Here is an 18,502-nt window from a genome sequence, read left to right on the forward strand (position 1 = left end):
GCTGACTTATTTTGCATGCTAATAAAAATATTTCTTTACAAATATAATACTGTACTAATAATTGTATCATAATTGTAGATAACAAAATATCTAAATAGTTCAGAAAATTTATGAAGTCTTTTATTTTGTTTTTCTTTTTAATTTATGAAATCACAGACCGTGAGTCATTTATGAAACTTAATTTGGTTGAGTTAACTTCATAAATAACTGTACTGTATTTATAGCTTTTATTTTTATTACTGGATTTTGTAAAGTGCACTTATATTTATTGAGACTCTGTAGAAAATCCTGCACATATGAAAAAATAAATCTATATATTACACTTTAAACATTAATAATACTTCAGTCTAAAAATTAAAATTTGAATTTTGAATACCGGTAATAGGGCATATATGTCATTGTTGAATAATATCAAATTCATAATTTTTAAGATGCAAGCAGTGTTTTTAATCATTTAACTATTTTCAGAATTTTAAAAACCTATTTGTATTCATTCATACATCCAATTTTTCATGAGAAACATCTATAATAGTATGAAATAAAGGATTAGTGTGCATATTTTAAGTTAAATATGATATAGCACATTTTTTAAATGATGATGATAATAGGTAAGCATTTTACTAAAGTATTGCTAAACGTTTGTTATAAGTTTAAGAAATGTATATACACAGTATAATATTCCCTAATAATTGATGTCTATCTGAAATACCGAGGAGAATTGTATTACAAAAAGGTACATAAATTTTTCTTATGAAAGTATAAAATAAAATTGAAATTTTATTTGCAAGTATGAATATCTACGCTTTTAACACAAGTTTTGCATTCAACGAAACAACACCAATGAAATTTGCACTCGCATCGTTCTCTAATGGTTGATTTTTGTGTGTTATATCCTCGACCGCAGCAAAGAAGATTACATCCATCCATACCGGATGATGTTCTGTTGCAAATTCTTCCGTGTGTACCTAATAAATATTTATTTTTTGTAAAGAAAGAAAGAAATTTGTATAAGCATAGTCTCGTATAGTATTTATTTAATATTTTTGAAAATTATCAAAAGAAATTAATAAATTAATCATTTAAAGTTTTTGAATAAAAATTTGTTACCTAACGATCCAAGTGTTTCATTAGGAAGACAATAATTTGGAGATTCATCCAAATAAACTAGATCATTCGCAGTAGGTAACGAAAATCTTGGATCTCGCATAGACAGACGCCCACGTCTATTTACTCTCACTTCTGTTGCCCCATCGTATTTATCTAAGAGAAAATCACCTGTAAAGATGATTAATATGTATTTATAATATTATTCTATTATTGCAACATTAAAAGTAACTACATTAAAAAAAACATACCAATTTCTCGGAAGGAAGCAAGTTGCTGCCAGCAAGTAATTAAGCTGCAACTTCCAGAAACTCCGTGACACTTGCACGTTACTTTGGACCGTTTTATAACAGCCTTTGGAAATTTGTTAATTTCATAATTATTAATGATTTCTTTGTCTCTATTTAATAAAATGCAAATAAAAAAGAATGAAATTTACCCTGCGTCCGGCTTCGTTATTATGAAGATTCATTAAGCTTCTGCCTTGTTCTCTACTGCCTCTTTTAAAACTTCGCTCACGTTCTTTCACATCAACGAATGCTTGTGTAAATCTAAACGGATAAAATCTGTTAGAGAAAGCTCTCGATGAAAGCTTTGAGCATATTAAACATTGACAGTAATATACATACAGATCAGGGAGAAATTTAAAACAGTTAGTGGAATTAAAAAAGAGTTTGCAATAATTACTTGTAACCGTATTCGAGATTGTCTCCGCAGCCACCCCAGATCCAGTCTCGCTTTAGATCTCTGGGTCTGCTGCTTCTAGAACATCCACACGAGGATAATTGTCCATCTCTGCAAGATCGGCTAATCGAATATACCACTCCTGCAGCTGTGATCGCATGGACGAACGCAGTCTCTCTGCTTGCTAGGAAAAGGAACGCGTCCGTTTAAGTCTTTTTTTAGCATTTAAAGCTATGCCAATAACTGCTTAAAAACTTATTTATAAATGATAACATTTTAAAACTTTTATTTGTTTAAAGAGAGTCCTTATTCTTGATCGATCCATGAATTAGTGTAATATTCTTCATTTCTTCCGTACTGTTTATTGAAACCTACCTATCTCTTGATTGCAATAATGAGATCATCGCATCGTGATGTGTCTCTTCGTAAATAAGAGGTTGTTAGGAAACAAGTATTGCCAACAAAAGGTCATTGACGAAGAAAGAAAGAACTTGATATAAGTAGCTTGTATAAAAGTGTTTTACCTATTCTAAGCATAGGTCCGAACACTGACTCATCAGAGACAGTGGAGCAATTCCATCTTCGGTCGTGAAATTGATGCTGGCACTCGTGAATTCCAAATTTTGCACCCTTCGCAACACTTGGCATGTGATCCACGGACAACTGGCATAGCTTCCCTTGGCCTTGCGAGAGCCCTTTTAGCCCATGACAAATGCTCGATGCAGCGACGTCGTAGGTTTCTATCATCTGAGCAGTTTCGAGTTGTGGAAAGTGTTGCAGGCCGATGTTTCTGAAACGATCACGGGAAAAAGCGATGCAAACGTTAGGATAAAATCAGAACGGAAAAGAATAGAGCGATAGATTAAGATATAACTTTTAGATCTAACTTTAAGATAGAGTTGATATAACTTTTCCACCAAGCCAATATGTACCTCTGTTGAATAAAAATTAAATCCATCATTTTGATTAACGTTAAACATTAACTGTACTGAATATTGTTTGGGATACTTCAGGGTAACGATTAACAGTTAATAGCGTTATTCAAATATCACGTGTATTTTTACATTGTTTCAGTTGTTTTATATTATATTAATAAATTTCAATACGAGTTTTACAAGGATAATAAGTTTCAATGGAACCTCGAGCGAGATCTATTCTTAGCTCGAACAAATAACTTCCAACGTGGAAGCTTGTCCGATATTTGCAAAACCCATCTCGATCAACCACCCTTTGTTGAATACTCGACGCCCCCTTCTTTTCCAAAAGGCGTGTATAAATTCGGTCGAACTTGCAAAGATTTGTTACGCTGATTATACAAATTTGGAGCTGAAAAGCCGTGGGCGAAGAACGGTTCTCCGTGCCGATTTTTAATGGTACATTTGTGAGTCAACCGAGCGAGATGATGGAATGATGCCGTCACGGACAGAAGTCAGGGGGTCTCTAACGGATCTACCAATCTGAAATTCGAAACGGGTGCTCGTAAAGGTTTTACCAACGATATAAGCATGAGTATGAGTGTATGCTGTACACACTTGGATGCTCTGATATTGCCAATCGAATACATAAAATGGATGCAGTCTAGCGACCTCAATGCGCAGGATTGATGGGCAAAACGTGTAGGAAACAATAGGAAAGTTATGTCATATATAGTGTATATATATGAGGATCCGTGTTCGATATTTTAAGGGTAGTAGAACGGGTTAAAGATCAACATGTAGTGTACAAGTTGTTGGATATTCCCAAGTATCGAATCAAATTAATTTTCTCGTTCGTTCTCCTTACACTGCGATGAAATTTGTCCAAACGCTAAACGATGCCTTAAAATACTTTGAGTATAGTATTTAGGAAAGTAGATGAGTACTAAATTAATGAAGATTTTTACAATATCAAGTCTCTAATCATTTTCACTTGGAAGCAATATTCCAAAAGATAAAAGCTAATTGTCAAATTTTTTTAATTGTAACTTAGAAAGAGATACAACTTGTCCCAGTTATGTAGACCACTCTGTGTAGGAGATATCGCTCCTGACTTTAAGCAAACTGTATTATTACATCTCAGATGTTTCTATGCCGTTGTTTACTGCAGTTTCTAATCCCTTTTACTGGGGTGAAAGTTGCGCGTGATACTATCCCACGTAACATACAGTGCTTGAAGACATCACCGATAAATATTAAAAAAAAAAAGGTAAACGATTTCAAATCAAGCAATTTGACTTTCATGAATACAAGCTTGAAGCGAAGTCACTCGAATTAAAGAAGCGAATTAACTAATCTGAACGAGATTTAGAGGATTAAGATTTTCAACCATTGGTCTCATGGTAAACTACACTAGGGTATGCATAATAGACTGCATTAATATTCCGGAACACGTTTTGGTTGTGATATATTATCAGCTTTGCACTCCCCTAAAACAATGACGCAGGGAATCATGGGAGGGGAACGATAATATTTCGAAGGATCCTGCCCACGCAAATTCGTGGGGCACTTCGTAGGCCGTGCCGTCCCAAAAAGTAATGCCCCGTGTCTCTTAAAAGATTATACCGGCAATCGTATGGTTTTACGTACCGGGTGTTCTAATTGAAATATTATATTTAATTTTAATTTCCCGTTGAATAAACTTTGCTATTTTAATTCGTTGATCTAATCCTTAACTCTGTCAACATTTGGATAAAGAGATAGAAATGGGGCCAATTTTGATACGTATCCACGAATTTAATGATAAGTTAATTCCAATATAAAGTAGAAATTTACAAAATTTTACTTTGCACGAGATTCGATCGTTACACATTGAATTATCAATCAATTTAAATATAATTTTATGTTGTATTATCCTAAATCGGATATGTGATAATTTTTTTCTGATAAACATTGAAGAGCGACGTAGACTTTATTCCTCAGAATGCTCAGGTATACGTTATCCACCTTATTTTGCGTAGGAGTAATGTAATCGATCCGTATTATTTTAGTGTTAGCAGAGACGAACGATTGAGATAATGATTACTATTAGCAGTAGTAAATTATCAACCATGAAGTACGATCTCTCCATTAATACAACTAAAAATATACATTCCTTCGAGACTTTAAAAGTTACTTTGACTGTGTTCCTCATGTAAGAAATTCTTAAAGAAATGACTGTGAGTTTATGAGGATTTTATCTTTGCTTGCTGAGGATGAAAAGGAAGAAACATAGGAATTTAAAAGTAGGCAAAGCTTCATGCAATAAATAAATTATTTCAGAATGAACAAAAATTTTATCGGTATCATCATTATATCGGCAAAAAGATCAAAACGGAAGAGAGGAAGGAAATAAAGTAAAGGAAGAAGGGATGAGGAACAAAGGAAAGAAAGAGAACATTTTGGAGTAACACGTACCTACTTTTGTTCCTACGGTTCAAGCAGGAATTCTTCGTTTTTTATGTTACTGTTTTTCCTATTTCTCGTTTTTTTCCCTCAACATGCACGTATCATTTCGTAGAAATCTAAGAAACGAAGAATAAGAATTGATCATATTACAAGTGAAAGAAACTATACGCTCGGTGTTAAAGCGAATCGAGCGAATTGCTAACCGATTTCTAGTCTAACATCGAACGAAAGAAACTAAAACATCTAGTGGAAAGTATCGTGTCGCGGCCAACAATGACGCCACTTTCTTCTCACGTGGGACGAGAAAAATGTCTCGAGGCCACCCTTTAATCTGACTGTTTCGATATCGTCGCGATTCACGGAGAAATAGTGCACCGGGAATGGCCTGGTGTGAATCAATTCATTCCTGTACTTAAACACACGCACATCGCCGTGTGTCCGGAATCTAATCTGGACGCTGGCTCTTAGTCGTGACTTAAGGGGTTGTTACGTTGATACTGGAGGGTAGATTAGCGAGAGAAACGCGCATTTTTGCGAGAAAATTGTTTTATCTCGCATAGACCATTGCTCAAGTTACGCAGTATCTTATTGCCGACTGAAATGTCGTGTAATTAATTCGCTCACGTAAAACCGTAAGTCATGGAAGAATTCAAGTCTGCCATTTACGACGCACAGAGTAGATACTCACGTCGAGTCTGTTCGCTGGATAAAGTATATAACAAGGATATGTGGCGAATGAAAAGTTGAATATACAAATTTTTAAGAAGCAGATAAGGTGGGAATTCACTGAACAAAATCTGTATCTTTAAGACGGGACTCTTTGGTTTTGTTAAAGTACATAGAAATTGCGCGAATATTGAAAGTAATTTATTAAAAGCTCTTTGAAAGATCTCTCGAAAGCTCAGATCTAATTAGGATGTAGTAAAGATAAAATTAAAACGACCAGAGATTACATCCATCGAGTTCTTAACTTAAGCTCAGATAAGAGGGATTAACTTTTATGGAAATCCTATGAGTCCCGCCCAAATGATTAGGCATTTTCTTGATCAGAGACGCTTAGCGATGAGATTTAGAAAAAAAAACCACTGTAATGACTGAAAGGGTTATTGATCATTTATCAACGATCGAAATCTATTAGTGTCATCTTTTGAATTTTGAAATGGGAAGTAGTGTAATGGAAAAGTTGGTGGCATTTATCAGTGATCAAAAGTGTTTGTTTCTCGACATTCTTTGTTTAAAATTAACAACTTTAAATTAATTATAATCCACTTTCGATACTCGCAACTTTGACATATTAGGTAGAGCCTAGGAAGAAAAATTGAACAAAAATTTATCAAACGAACTAGCCCTTTTTCATTTAATTCTTATTTCATTTGAAGCTTCGTTCAATTAATTTTAGAAATACCAAAAGTTAATTCGAAGTCTATCTCAGGCAATATCTTCAAAAAATCTTTGCTATGAAAGGGAAATTTTGAACAACTTCCTCCGTTTTCCTTTCTACTAAAAATATTTGCCATTTCAATTCAACTGGCCAGAAATTTCGACGAAAGGAAGGGATTTAGAAAAACATAAAGAAGCTTTCACCGAAGCAGAAGAAAAAATACCATATTCCCAGTGATTTCCAAAAATCCAATTACGAAGCGGGGCATGAAGGATCTTCACGGATGAAAATTCCACGCCATGCAATCTGTACCGATCTCGGAACTATTCAATGATTTGTCATGGACGTGCAGGGGTGGAAGTTAGGGGTGACTAAGGCAATTCAGAAATTAGACACACCGTTGTCGGGGGTATTTTGAGAAAGAGGACAGCGATTCTATGAAAAATCCTTCGATCGTGTTCCCACGACGCGATTTCGTCTCGCTGTATACAAAGAGCTATAAATTATGGTAGTCGTTGCGTGGGCAATTTTTGCGGGAATTTGATGAGGGTAGAGAACCGTACCTTTCTCTTCACGACATATTAATTTATCGATTATCGTCCTGATACCCCGTACTTGTGTTCTTCGATCTGTACCTTGAAGATTGCGCCGAGTAATTAGGCAATTTTGCGTAGGGGTTGTGAATTTCACGCTTACTCCTTTAGGGAAATCTGAATTATTATCTGCATTTAATAGCAAACATTATGAGGGAATGCACATTATAACGTTTTTACTTAAATGTTTGAATATTCGTAATTATATAAAAATTGGATATTACATTCGTAATTGAATATAATCAGTTATATCTTAACGGTATCGAAATACTCGATATTGGAACTTTAATTTAAGAAGCTGGTAATTCTACAAAAAGGGATACTCACATCCATGTTCCTGGTACAGTCAATGCTACGACGATGAGAAGTAATCGCGAAATAATGAGTAAGCTGCTGCAAACTGCCATCTTGCCTGCAAAGTAATTTCGATATAAGTATTAACTTCCAAATTGTCTTACCATTTTTCTCGATTAAGTTCTAATATACAAAAGATAAGACTAAAGAAAAAAAAGGCAGAATTTATGTATTACGATATGGGATACACATGTTGTCGAATGTATCTTGAAACATGCAATAAATCGTCGACAATAAAAATACATATCTCCGTTAAAAAAAATCTCTTAAAAAAAAAAGTCAGAGCATTCTATTAAGTTTCTTCCACCAAGTGAAACAACTTTCGTGTGTAAATATTTATTTGCATTTACGATAGCGTGTATGCGCTTGAACGGACCCGTTAATATTCGAGCTCCATTAAAAACCGTGTTATTCGAATTAAAAATAATTTTCACGAAACACAATCACGAAGAGTATCTGCTAAGACCATTTCACAAGGGAATTCCAAACAGTAACACCAAGTGCTTCACCCGGTATACAAAATGAGTACGTGAGTACACGTACTAGTACATACAATATACATATATACGTGTATACCAGTTCTGTGGGCTGCAAGCACGCCGTAGCCTCGGCTTGAAACGAAAGACACCTAAGTCCAGGCGATTATGGTACATCGATTCGACATTACACCTTGCTTGCTCCTGAAGCGACTCACGAGAGTCCTCGATTCTTGTTCTCGGTCCAGGCCCCAGCCATGTACGCGACTGGTTAATAGAAACTACAGACCTGAGTTACGACTCGTAAACTCTATAACTTTTCATTTTCAACTGTTACGCTACGGTGACACGAGAACTATACCTGTTGATGAGTAGAGTCTAGCGACAATATTGTATTTATGGTTTATGGATATACTCTCGCCTTGATTGCACATGGCGAACGTACATACATCTGTTTGCAAGCGTTGACTTAGATTTGGAAAGTCTGTAATATTTTTAATACGTATTGCTATCAAGTTTCGTGACTTAGTGGAAAGGTGGTTTTAGAATTATAGCCTCACTTTAAATTTAATTCGGGCAGATTCTGTTTTGATGGCGGAAATAATAAATTTTCTGAATTTTTTTAGTGTAGTCATTTTGAACTGTTGGTTTTGCTAGTATCAAAGTGGAATGTCTGGAATTTTTCAGTAGAAAAGCCACCATTGGCCAGCCAAACGGTATGAATTTTATGTTATTGAACCTTTTTGATTCTCATGAGAACATTAGTGGGAAATATCTTAATTTAGACATCGAGAACTAATACGGAGGTATTTATATTTTCAAGGTCACTTTTATCTTCGTAGGCAAAATACATTATTTATTAACTACTTCGAACAGTTTAATTTTAGCAAGATATAAATACTTCTTTCTAAATCTAAAATAATCACGATCTCATTTTAGAATGGCGTTGCATCTCAAGGTCTTGGTAATCGATGACAGGTTCGTATAAAAAAGTATACCTTGGGTCTTGTTCGCGAGTGAATGATCTTGGGTAACCCGATCGCGGATCAAAAAGTTCCGCTACTGGTTTTAAAAGAAGCGAAAGAAGAGGCGCGTCGTTCATTAAGAAACGCTGCGCTGTTAAATCAAAAAGCTCGGCCCGATTATGGCACATCGATTCTTGCGTTACACCTTGCTCGACCACGACGGGTGGCTGTTGCATTCAAAGTTGCCCGCTGCGACTAGTTAATATATGCTACTCGCTGAAGTTACGAGTCGTAAATTTTGTAACTTTTGATCCCGGCTTGCTATAATTTCAGTGAACCGACCATGAAACAAATTAAACACGCTTGCGAACGGGAGCTTTTTAAAGGAACATGGTATCCTGTCGTCAGTTGCGAAATGTATGTCAGCAAATTACCGTAGGTGTAATGTTAATTTTAAAAAATGAGTAAAGATCCAAAGGTACATGCAGCACCTTTATGCGCGAACATGTAATAGTTTATTTGGATTGGATTTTATTAGTAAAATTATAAAATCGTGTTCTACTAAAAACTATAAAATATCCGAATTAATGCAATGTACCAAAGTTACAGGAGCTAATGGGTCGATAAATTTTACAATCAAAATTTTATAGCAGTTGCCGTCTATCTAGCTATTTAAATATAACGTTTTCTGATAAAATTATTTCTCCTAAAACTCCGAGGTTTAGAAATTTATAGCACATATTGTCAAATGTGTCTTTTCACTACTGGATCCTTCAATTACCAAAAGTTAAGGTGTTATAATTCAGGTTTAAGAGTTATATGATGACTTTCATGACTGAATATAAATTAATTGCAGCCGGTAGGTTTCAACAAATGGGATAGGTATATTTTTTACCAAGATATTTATGTTTGAAACTGGATAGGCAATAAATTTAAAAATAACATAGCGTACTATATCATTTAGGGAAAGAATATAAAAATTCCAGGATTCTAACAGGATTTAAAGCTTCTAGTAAACTAGAAAAGCACCCTGTATATCCTCGTCTATCTAACCCACGCGATCGAGCAGAATATTAGCCGGTGTATAAAATGCATTTGTGATCACGACAGGAATGTAAATGGCGTACTTCAGCACGTCTCTCGCGGGACCGGCCTCGAATTATCAGCAATAAAGTATCTCGCTGGCGTGTTGAACAAGACATGACCGGCGGTAGTGCAAGCACCGCTACATTTGTTGCTGAATGAGTTGGTCTTCGTCGGTTGATCGTTGATCCTGCGCAGCTGGATGGTACCACGCTGGCTATAATGATCGTAAAAGATCGTTGATCTAATATTAAAAGCGCACACGACGTTCCGTGGCTAACGGCCATTGAAAAGAGGAAAAGGAAATCTGTAAAGTTTCAAGAATCCTCGGCTCGCGATGATAATTAGGTACAGATCTTTAGGACCGCGAGGACGTCGTATCTTCAATCGTCGCCTAGAGATACGTTCGTTAACTTTGCCAAGCGAAAATTTTATTTCAACGTAGATGATTTATTGTCATAATTAGTCGTATAATCATTCTGTTATTGACTTGCTTTTTCGATAAACATTTACCGGTCTACAATCAGAATTTTGTTTCATCATGACAAAGATCGTGGTTTGTCATTGTGATCTAAAAGTTATGGAAAAGTTATGTATATAACTTGCAAGTTGCATAGAGGATTAATCCTTATTAATTTATTCATCGAGTTTTCTTAATCTTTTTAAGATAAATTGAATTTATACAAAGAACTAGGAATCGTATTAGGAAAATGTATTTATGTACAACGTTTAACAAATAAAACGCGTCAATATCTTTATCTGTACTTTAGATAGTAAATTTAAGAGCAATCTGGACGAAACTGTAAATATCATAAAATCATGTTTCATGAAGCTATATTATGATCGTTTCATCGAGCTATGTAATAATTCATATAATAATGAAATGTATGTTTTTATGTAATCTGGTTGAAACGAGTGGATAAAAAAAAATTGACATAAAATGTAAAACATAATTTCATTACTTTACTATTGCTGTTGGCCTTGTAGAGAAGCGCAAAGCAGCCTGCTTCCACCTGACCAGGAAACATTATCGTAACTTCACTGCCGATAAACTCACTGAAATTCTACGGTACACGTTTGCCGGCTACGAATATCTAAGGGGAGAGTGAGAAAGAAGAAGGCCAAGAATTGATACAAGCGGACGGGAAAGCATTAACATCGCAATTTAATTCCTGTTAGACTCGTAATTACATGCGCATTTCAGATATGTATATGTATAATACGCTCATTCGGATTGCGATTAGCATTGGTTTTGGAATAGTGTAAATGTTTTGGGAAAAGTGTAAAATATATTTTTATTAATTACGTTGCTTCCAAAATGGAGGAAACATAAATTCTCGGCTCCTTTGAAATAGTCTTCTACGATATGAAAGTATCCTGACGTATAATCGTAAAATTATGCTCCGCCATAAATCATTGTCTAGACAACATCTACTTGCTATCCTTTTCAACAATATTCGGTAACCGCTTTGTTTAAAGGACAGCGTTCCAATTTAGGAGACATCATGACGGCTTTATGCTTTACATCTTTCAATCCTATCTCGCGGTTCTACGAGACATGCAGTTCAAACCATTAACTTTATTACCAGTTTTACTCAAAAGGAGATGTCATACATAAGTGAATCTCGGTTGGCATTAAGGATATATACAATGCTACTCTTTGTTTTATTAATATAAGATACTAATACAACAAATATTTTTAACACCAAGAATATTACATAACATTTTGTATGCACTTAGCTAAACTGTTGATAGAATACGATTCAACATGGCTGAGGATCCAATGACATCTATTTCAAACTGGATTTTCTAAAAGAAACGCGGTCTTAAACGAAAGAACTAGATTCTTCCTGTTCAACTTTATCTGTGCACATAGAATTACCATCGATCACCATCAATCCTACGTTAGTGTTTTCGAGCCGTGTGCTTGTAGCTAATCTTTCCAGATCGTAACGTTCGATTTATATGACATCGAATACTTTCGAAGTACACGGAATAAAGTATTCCTTGGACGATATTCTGCTCGACGCTAGCGTATGCGATATGCAAGCCTGTGTTTTTACATTTTACAGGGCCATTATTCCACGTTCTTAAACATTCATAAATACCCAGACCACTTTACACCCAGGTAAGAGCGGATCGTTGTTTTCCATGGCAGGGAAAAGGTATGCACGTCGTTGCATCAACCTGTCCTCGACGAGTCGGACCGGGATTTTCACGAGGAGCGGCAGGACGACTCGAGTCCTCTTAACGAAGTTGCTGGATAGGGACGATACGAGAACACATTCACCGTACGCGTGCATGCGAGAAAACGAGAGCGTGCTTACTCGGCTTGTAGACTCGAGAGGAGAGAAAGGAGGTGCGTACAGAGGACTTCAGGTGAGGGACAGTAGAGAGAGAGAAAAAGAAAGAACTGAAAGAAATAATGGTGGAAGGGGATGAAGAGAAAGTTAAAGAAATTGTAAACATACGAGAAAGAAACAGGAAAGAAAAGAAGGAAACGATAATGTTGAATGGAAAAAAGGAGACTGAAAGAGAGAAAAGAAAAGAAATTGGATAAAGATCTTGGGGGGAAGCGAGCAGAGGACGGAACGGTAGAATGTCGAACGGAAAAGGGGAGAATAAAAATGAAAAAAGGAAAGAGGAGATAAAGAAGAAGATAGTTGATCGAGGTAGGAGGAAATTATGAGAAAGAATAAAGAATGAATTAATATAACGAGAGAATAAGTCGTTTTGATGTAGAATATACGAAATTTTTATCCGGATAAAATTTTCGATGATTAAAAGAATTACAATTAAATTCATAAGTCCGATAAGCTAAGTATTCTCACATTTTATGCCGTTTACTGCTTCTGCTATCGCATGGGATACCTGCGCGATGATACGGCTATTATAGGATTTCAGTAGGTTTATCGGCGGCAAATTTATGATGTCTCCCAGTCAGGTGGCTGCTAACTGCTTTTATCCTTACTTACGTATGGAAATGGTAAAGTAATACGGATGCTTATTGAATTAAGCAAATTGAACTCGCTTAATTACGATGGAAATAGTTGTTTAATTGGAAACATATAAATTCGAATTAATTGCGATATCGATAATGTATATGTTTTAACACGCATACTCGTTATTTTCGCTGGTATATTTTAAAAATTTGTCAAAGAAAGATCATATACTTCAATAGTTACCAAAATTAACGTGAACTGAAATCTGATTAATCACATAATTATCAAATTCGTTTGGCGATTAAATTTACAACAATAAAAGATTTTTAAAAAAGGGAAAAAAAGTCTTCCACCTACGAAAGGTTCGTTGCAGGATGCACAATGGCAAGGCGCAATAGTTAGACAGCAGTACGATAAAACACGGATAATCATCGGATGAGAAACACCGGGCCTCGTTAAAAGTGTGCAGCAATTAATCTGCCTCGGGTCTCGTAAATCATTGAGCGGCGATCACAGAAGGGAAGTCGTGGATCAGCGGCGCGAATGTTCATCGATCGATCGAAGCTACCTCTCAAACGAAAGCTTACCTTAACGGCAATGTTAATCGATGTCGAATACCAACGCGCACACTGATTCTTCGCTAACGAGATCCGATTACTGACAGTGGCGAATTCAACGTCGAGAATTCGCATAAAATCCGCAGTTAAACCACTTTTCAACGATGCACGCATAACTTTTTGTTGATTAGACGAAATGAGAGAATAATTACTGGCTACGCAAAGGATTTTTTTAAATAAAAGCAATAGTACCTGAACCTTTTTGTGGAATTTATCTAATATTATTAAAATACCTTTACAAATTATCGATTCATTAACAAATTCTTCCATTCTTTAACGATAGTGTTATTTGTGATATTATGGTAAAATAGAACTATGAAAACAATATTGTAAAAAATTATCATTTAAATTAAAAATGAATAATTATCAGAATAAACAGAGCACTAAGAATGACTAATAGGATAATTACGAAATACACAGAGCTAAAGGAAACGGTGTACGAGGTGTATGATATGAGTGATATCCCATTAATTCTTATCGTAAACTTCTCAATCAATGTTATTCCGCAATCTACACCGGACAACTTTCATCGTCTGCAACCATATACTATCTATGTATATCTGCTAGTACGAAAGGCTAGCGTCTTGCGTATCTGTCGTATAGCAAGGAAGTTACTTAGCAAAAGCTCAAACTGATGAGATAAGGTTGCTTGGTGTAACCCGCGCCTCATCCATAACCAGATATATGTTACGATAACGGAAAACCAAAACGTAACAACTTCTAAAATATTCGGTGGATTTGAAATGTCCATAATGAAATGCAACAGAGATCGTTTCTGTAGAACTTACATTTTGTTCGATGTGATACGTGTGTATTCCTTTCAGTCGCTTCTTTTTAGAATGCTTTCAAATTTTACAGATATCTAGAATATCCTGTGCTCCAATTTCACTCTGGTTTCAGTTGCAGAAACCATACGGTACATAGAAACCATAGACAAACAGTTTTAATGTTTTAAAAACTTCAATGTAGGATTTAATATAAGATTGAAACTTAGTAGAATGCTTCTGTTCATCTGTGTATAGTTGACTTAATAGTTCTTCGTTATTGAAATATTAAAATAGTCACAGTCCCTATATTTTCTGTTTAGCATCAATTACATAAGCCATGCACGCTTTTTTTAAAGATCCTACGAATATATCAAAGAATCTGAAAGCTAATGTAATTAACCCGTCAACTGTTTTATTGCTCACGGCTCCGGCATTTCTCTATTTATGCGGCGCGAACGTAACAAAACCAGATAGATCAGTTGCATTTTTCGCACTATGTGAACTAGTTTCGATAACGCCGGCCATTTAAAATTCAACGAGATATTGTTCCCGGAATAAATTGTCTTGAGTCGAGCCGCCATCGAAACGCGATTTGATATTACGATATGCGTATCCGTTTGTCAAATGAGCATTACAAAGATCCTAATCATTTTTGCAACGGGAAGACATTCCAAAGGATATAAACTACTGATTATCAAATTTATTTACGTCATTTAATCGTCATGTTTGAGAGAATCGCTGTTAGGTTTACTTATAAGGAATTATTAAAGAACATATACCACTATACGTATGTACGTCAATTAAAAGGAAAGAAAAACTTAGATCAACACGCGATAAATTTAAATTAAATTGAATTTGCGATATAAAAACGAAATAAAATTTCAAAAGCAAAGATGTATTATTTAGCTGTAGGAATGACTTTTCAAATTACATAGTCTTATAAAGGGTTAATGGGTTAGAGGGTTAAATAGAATAGGCTTTCTATGTATTTATAATCCTATCGATTTTAGTTTCTAATTACAATATTAATACGTTAATCACAAAGGCAAGGTTACATTATCGATAGTTAATTATCATAGCCCATTAAACCGATTAAACGATTACTCACCGAACCAGGTGTATCCAAAGTCGTTAAGGACGAGTTAATTATTGCCCCAGTACGATCGGGCAACGTTTCACTTTTTTATGGACGAAAGCCACAACAACGCCACTTACTTTTTAAATTAATACCGATAACACAACTCGTGTCGGCTCACTTTCATCGAATCTCTGTTCAGATTTCCGGTTTTGCCGGGAAACCCATCATTTTTCACACGGCACAATTCATATCTCATCTTCAGCATCGAAACATTTGATCTTCAAAATACATCGGAAGAAATTGTTTTCGATGAACAAAATTTTTCTTTTATCTCATTCATGTCCCTATATAAATATTACATGATATAGAATCGTTATAATATACAGTTAGCGATAGTTTGTTTCGAAGATAAGCGAACAATTCATAACTAAAATTAAGATTATAGTACCGTCACAAAATTCTTTGAAAATAAAAAATTGAAGATTTTCAATAATAGGAAAAGAGAAAGGATTATTTAATAATCAAATACTTAGATACACTGCCAACTTTTTTCTAAAACAAACTTTGATTACGCTTATCCGCATTAGTATGTTTAAAATATCTCACGGTTTCCTTTGTCTTCAATCATTTCCATCATGAATTCCGGCGATAATAACGACGCCGATTATACAGAGGGTGTAAGGAAACTTTCGTAAGTCACCGTTGATAAATATAAAAAAGAGGAATCGGCCGTGAAACAACGATCACCTGTTAGTCAAGGCAACCGGACGCGGAAGTGTCATCGAAAACAGTCACTCGAAACACCAACGGGTAAACACATTCTAATTCTCGATCATTTCGTAAGCTCTTCAAACACCGAAAGATTTCTTGTCACTTCCCTTTCTCGAGGCGTCCCCGACGAACGCTGTGGTTCACCGTGCTAAAATCCTCTCGACCTTCTTCGTGGCCCTTCATTCTCGTCGATTCGAAAAACGAAGCGTCACCGGAGCTGTTACGTGCAACTCCAAAACAACTTTACTCTCCTCCGGTCGAACGTCTTAAGAATCACCATCCACGTTGACTGGAAACTTATTTTAAAGTGTCCTTCCTGTTCACCACTTTGAGATCCCGTAAACGTTACGAGACCAGGGGAGCAGAAGGAAACAGAACCATATTTGGCACGTGAAATTCCAGCACGATCGAAAGAATTTTTCAGGAGCAGGAATCGAACGAGGTTTCCTTTCGTTCGAAGGAGACTTTAGACAGAGGTAGGCAGGATCGGTAAAAAGAAGCCGGTCCCACGGCGGATCGGTTGTTGGATCATCTCGAGGACGTGTGCTGCCTCGTGGCAAGAGGCCAGAGACCGAGGAACGCTGCGAAACCGACTTGGACGACGTGTTACTGCGGAATGGTCGCAGAGTGCAGGCAGAATCCACGAGACCGTGGTACGTTTCGTTCTCTCCCGCTGCCTTGTCTCTCCTGCACGCCACGGGATCGGTCTCTCCTGCTCGTTCTCCCAAAGAGGGAGCCCCCTCGACTAGCGATGGCCTTAAGGCACCTCGAATCAGTTGAAACTGGCACCGCGAGTTCTCCATTATTGTGATTATTCACCGATCGAATGACAAAACCGAATAGCTTTGATTTATCTTCTATAATATGTAGCTCGACATATGACGAATAACGTTGAAGATAAATTGTGGCTAGTAGATCAGTTCGGATAAGTATTCTTTTTGAGATACTTGTCGCTATTGAATTTTACTTAATTGTCGAATTTCTTGAAAGATTTATGTTACCTGTTTCGTTGAATAATTTATCGCGTTAACTGCCGGGTAAATTTGATGTGTTAACCAGGGCGTCAAAATGGTATCACTTATTTCAGTAAGTTCAGCGTCGCGTTCGCGTAATATATGAAACATTTCTTTGAAATGTGAGTCTGACAAGCCATTTTGCCTTATCGTCAATTATCAACCACATTAAAAAATGCATAATAAGTAAACATATCAAAATCTCTTATTGGATGTACATTTAAACAATTTTTTAGTAAATTATAAATGAATCTAATTTACTAAATGAATATAATTTAGTAAAATATAAACGAATAAATTATAAATTATGAATGAATTATAAATTATAAATGAAGCTCTGTTCCAGAAATTGTTGGATACCTGAAATGACAATTCTTATAAACCTGAAATAACTTATTAGTTCTCGGAAAGGTACATTGAATCATGTGGAAATTACTTCAATTAATCGGTGACTTCCATGACGTCAGTGGAAGGTCTAGGTGCCGGTTACCGGAGACCCCCAATGCCAGTCAACGTGTCAATATACGTGTAAATTGTTTGAAAACTCGTGATATAGGAGAAACTGAATGCCCATCACTACCCTCGACGGAACTCGCCGGCTGCTTCTCTCCCCTGTTTCCCTTTGCCTTTCTGTTTCTCTCCTTCCCCTCTTGCCGCTCTCTGGCCGGTTCATTGGTTCATCGGTGCACCGGTCCAGGCTCCGTATTCTTCTCTCTAATTATACCGTTACGTGCAATCGCTCGTGTCAATTAGCAGCTCTTTTTTTCCTGCCCGAATGCAACCCCTTCTTTCGCGAAGAACCCCGAGGAGGATTTCGATTCGACTTCTCCTTTCTTTCTTCTTCTCTCTTTTTCCTTCGAGTGATTCCGCAGAGACAAAGGGGTGGTTTCGTGATCCTTCTCGTTCGACAAAGATTTTTTTAGGAATTCAACAAAGGAACACCATCGAACGAATGTGGTATAGCAAAAATGAATCGAAAGCCAATTTTCGAGAACACTTTATTTATAAATTTCTGAAATAAATTGAACAGTTTCTCCGTTATATTTTTAAAATGATTTGTCTAGTAAATCTTTTAAAAAACCAATGTACAACTCACAGAAGTATTCAAGAAAGCAGTCGTATAGAGCAATTAGAAAGAAGTAGGGTATCTAAATAAAACTTTCATAAGCAAACAATAAGACGTACTATCAAGGTCTTGATACATGTATTAGTTAATGAAGCGAATTCATATAGTAAGGAAATTCTGTAGTGGTATACTACAATACGTATACACGTAATCATTTTTATAAATTTTATAGATCTTTACATTTTT

At 35.9% G+C, this 18,502-nt stretch overlaps 1 protein-coding gene across 4 annotated transcripts; it reads right to left on the reverse strand.

The window, feature by feature from the left end:
* Nucleotides 1-628: 628 nt before the first annotated feature.
* LOC100747561 (protein Wnt-5b) lies at nucleotides 629-17,745 on the reverse strand. 4 transcript variants are annotated; one of them, XM_033320278.1, is made up of 10 exons: nucleotides 16,013-16,881; nucleotides 15,437-15,750; nucleotides 10,047-10,219; nucleotides 7,452-7,536; nucleotides 2,313-2,578; nucleotides 1,792-1,972; nucleotides 1,544-1,655; nucleotides 1,356-1,458; nucleotides 1,108-1,275; nucleotides 629-965 (listed from the first exon to the last, which is right to left on the reverse strand). In XM_033320278.1, the coding sequence occupies exons 4-10, from the start codon at nucleotides 7,529-7,531 to the stop codon at nucleotides 778-780; spliced, it is 1,098 nt and encodes a 365-aa protein (XP_033176169.1). In that variant the 5' UTR covers nucleotides 7,532-7,536; nucleotides 10,047-10,219; nucleotides 15,437-15,750; nucleotides 16,013-16,881; the 3' UTR covers nucleotides 629-777. The 4 variants fall into 4 exon arrangements, with proteins under 4 accessions (XP_033176169.1, XP_003488892.1, XP_033176170.1 ...); XM_003488844.4 differs by lacking the exon at nucleotides 10,047-10,219 and having other exon boundaries at nucleotides 16,013-16,880; XM_033320279.1 differs by lacking the exons at nucleotides 10,047-10,219; nucleotides 15,437-15,750; nucleotides 16,013-16,881 and adding an exon at nucleotides 17,627-17,745.
* Nucleotides 17,746-18,502: the final 757 nt, after the last annotated feature.

This window comes from Bombus impatiens, unplaced genomic scaffold (assembly GCF_000188095.3).
Source record: "Bombus impatiens unplaced genomic scaffold, BIMP_2.2 scf_0264, whole genome shotgun sequence".
NCBI lineage: Eukaryota > Metazoa > Arthropoda > Insecta > Hymenoptera > Apidae > Bombus > Bombus impatiens.

Coding starts and splice junctions, on each gene's coding strand:
- LOC100747561 (XM_024367044.2), bottom strand. CDS start 16,043: ATGATGGAAATGATTGAAGACAAAGGAAACC. Junction 1,973..2,312: donor CGGACCTATGCTTAGAATAG/GTAAAACACTTT, acceptor TCCTTTTCCTAG/CAAGCAGAGAGACTGCGTTC. Junction 1,459..1,543: donor ATAACGAAGCCGGACGCAGG/GTAAATTTCATT, acceptor AAATTTCCAAAG/GCTGTTATAAAACGGTCCAA.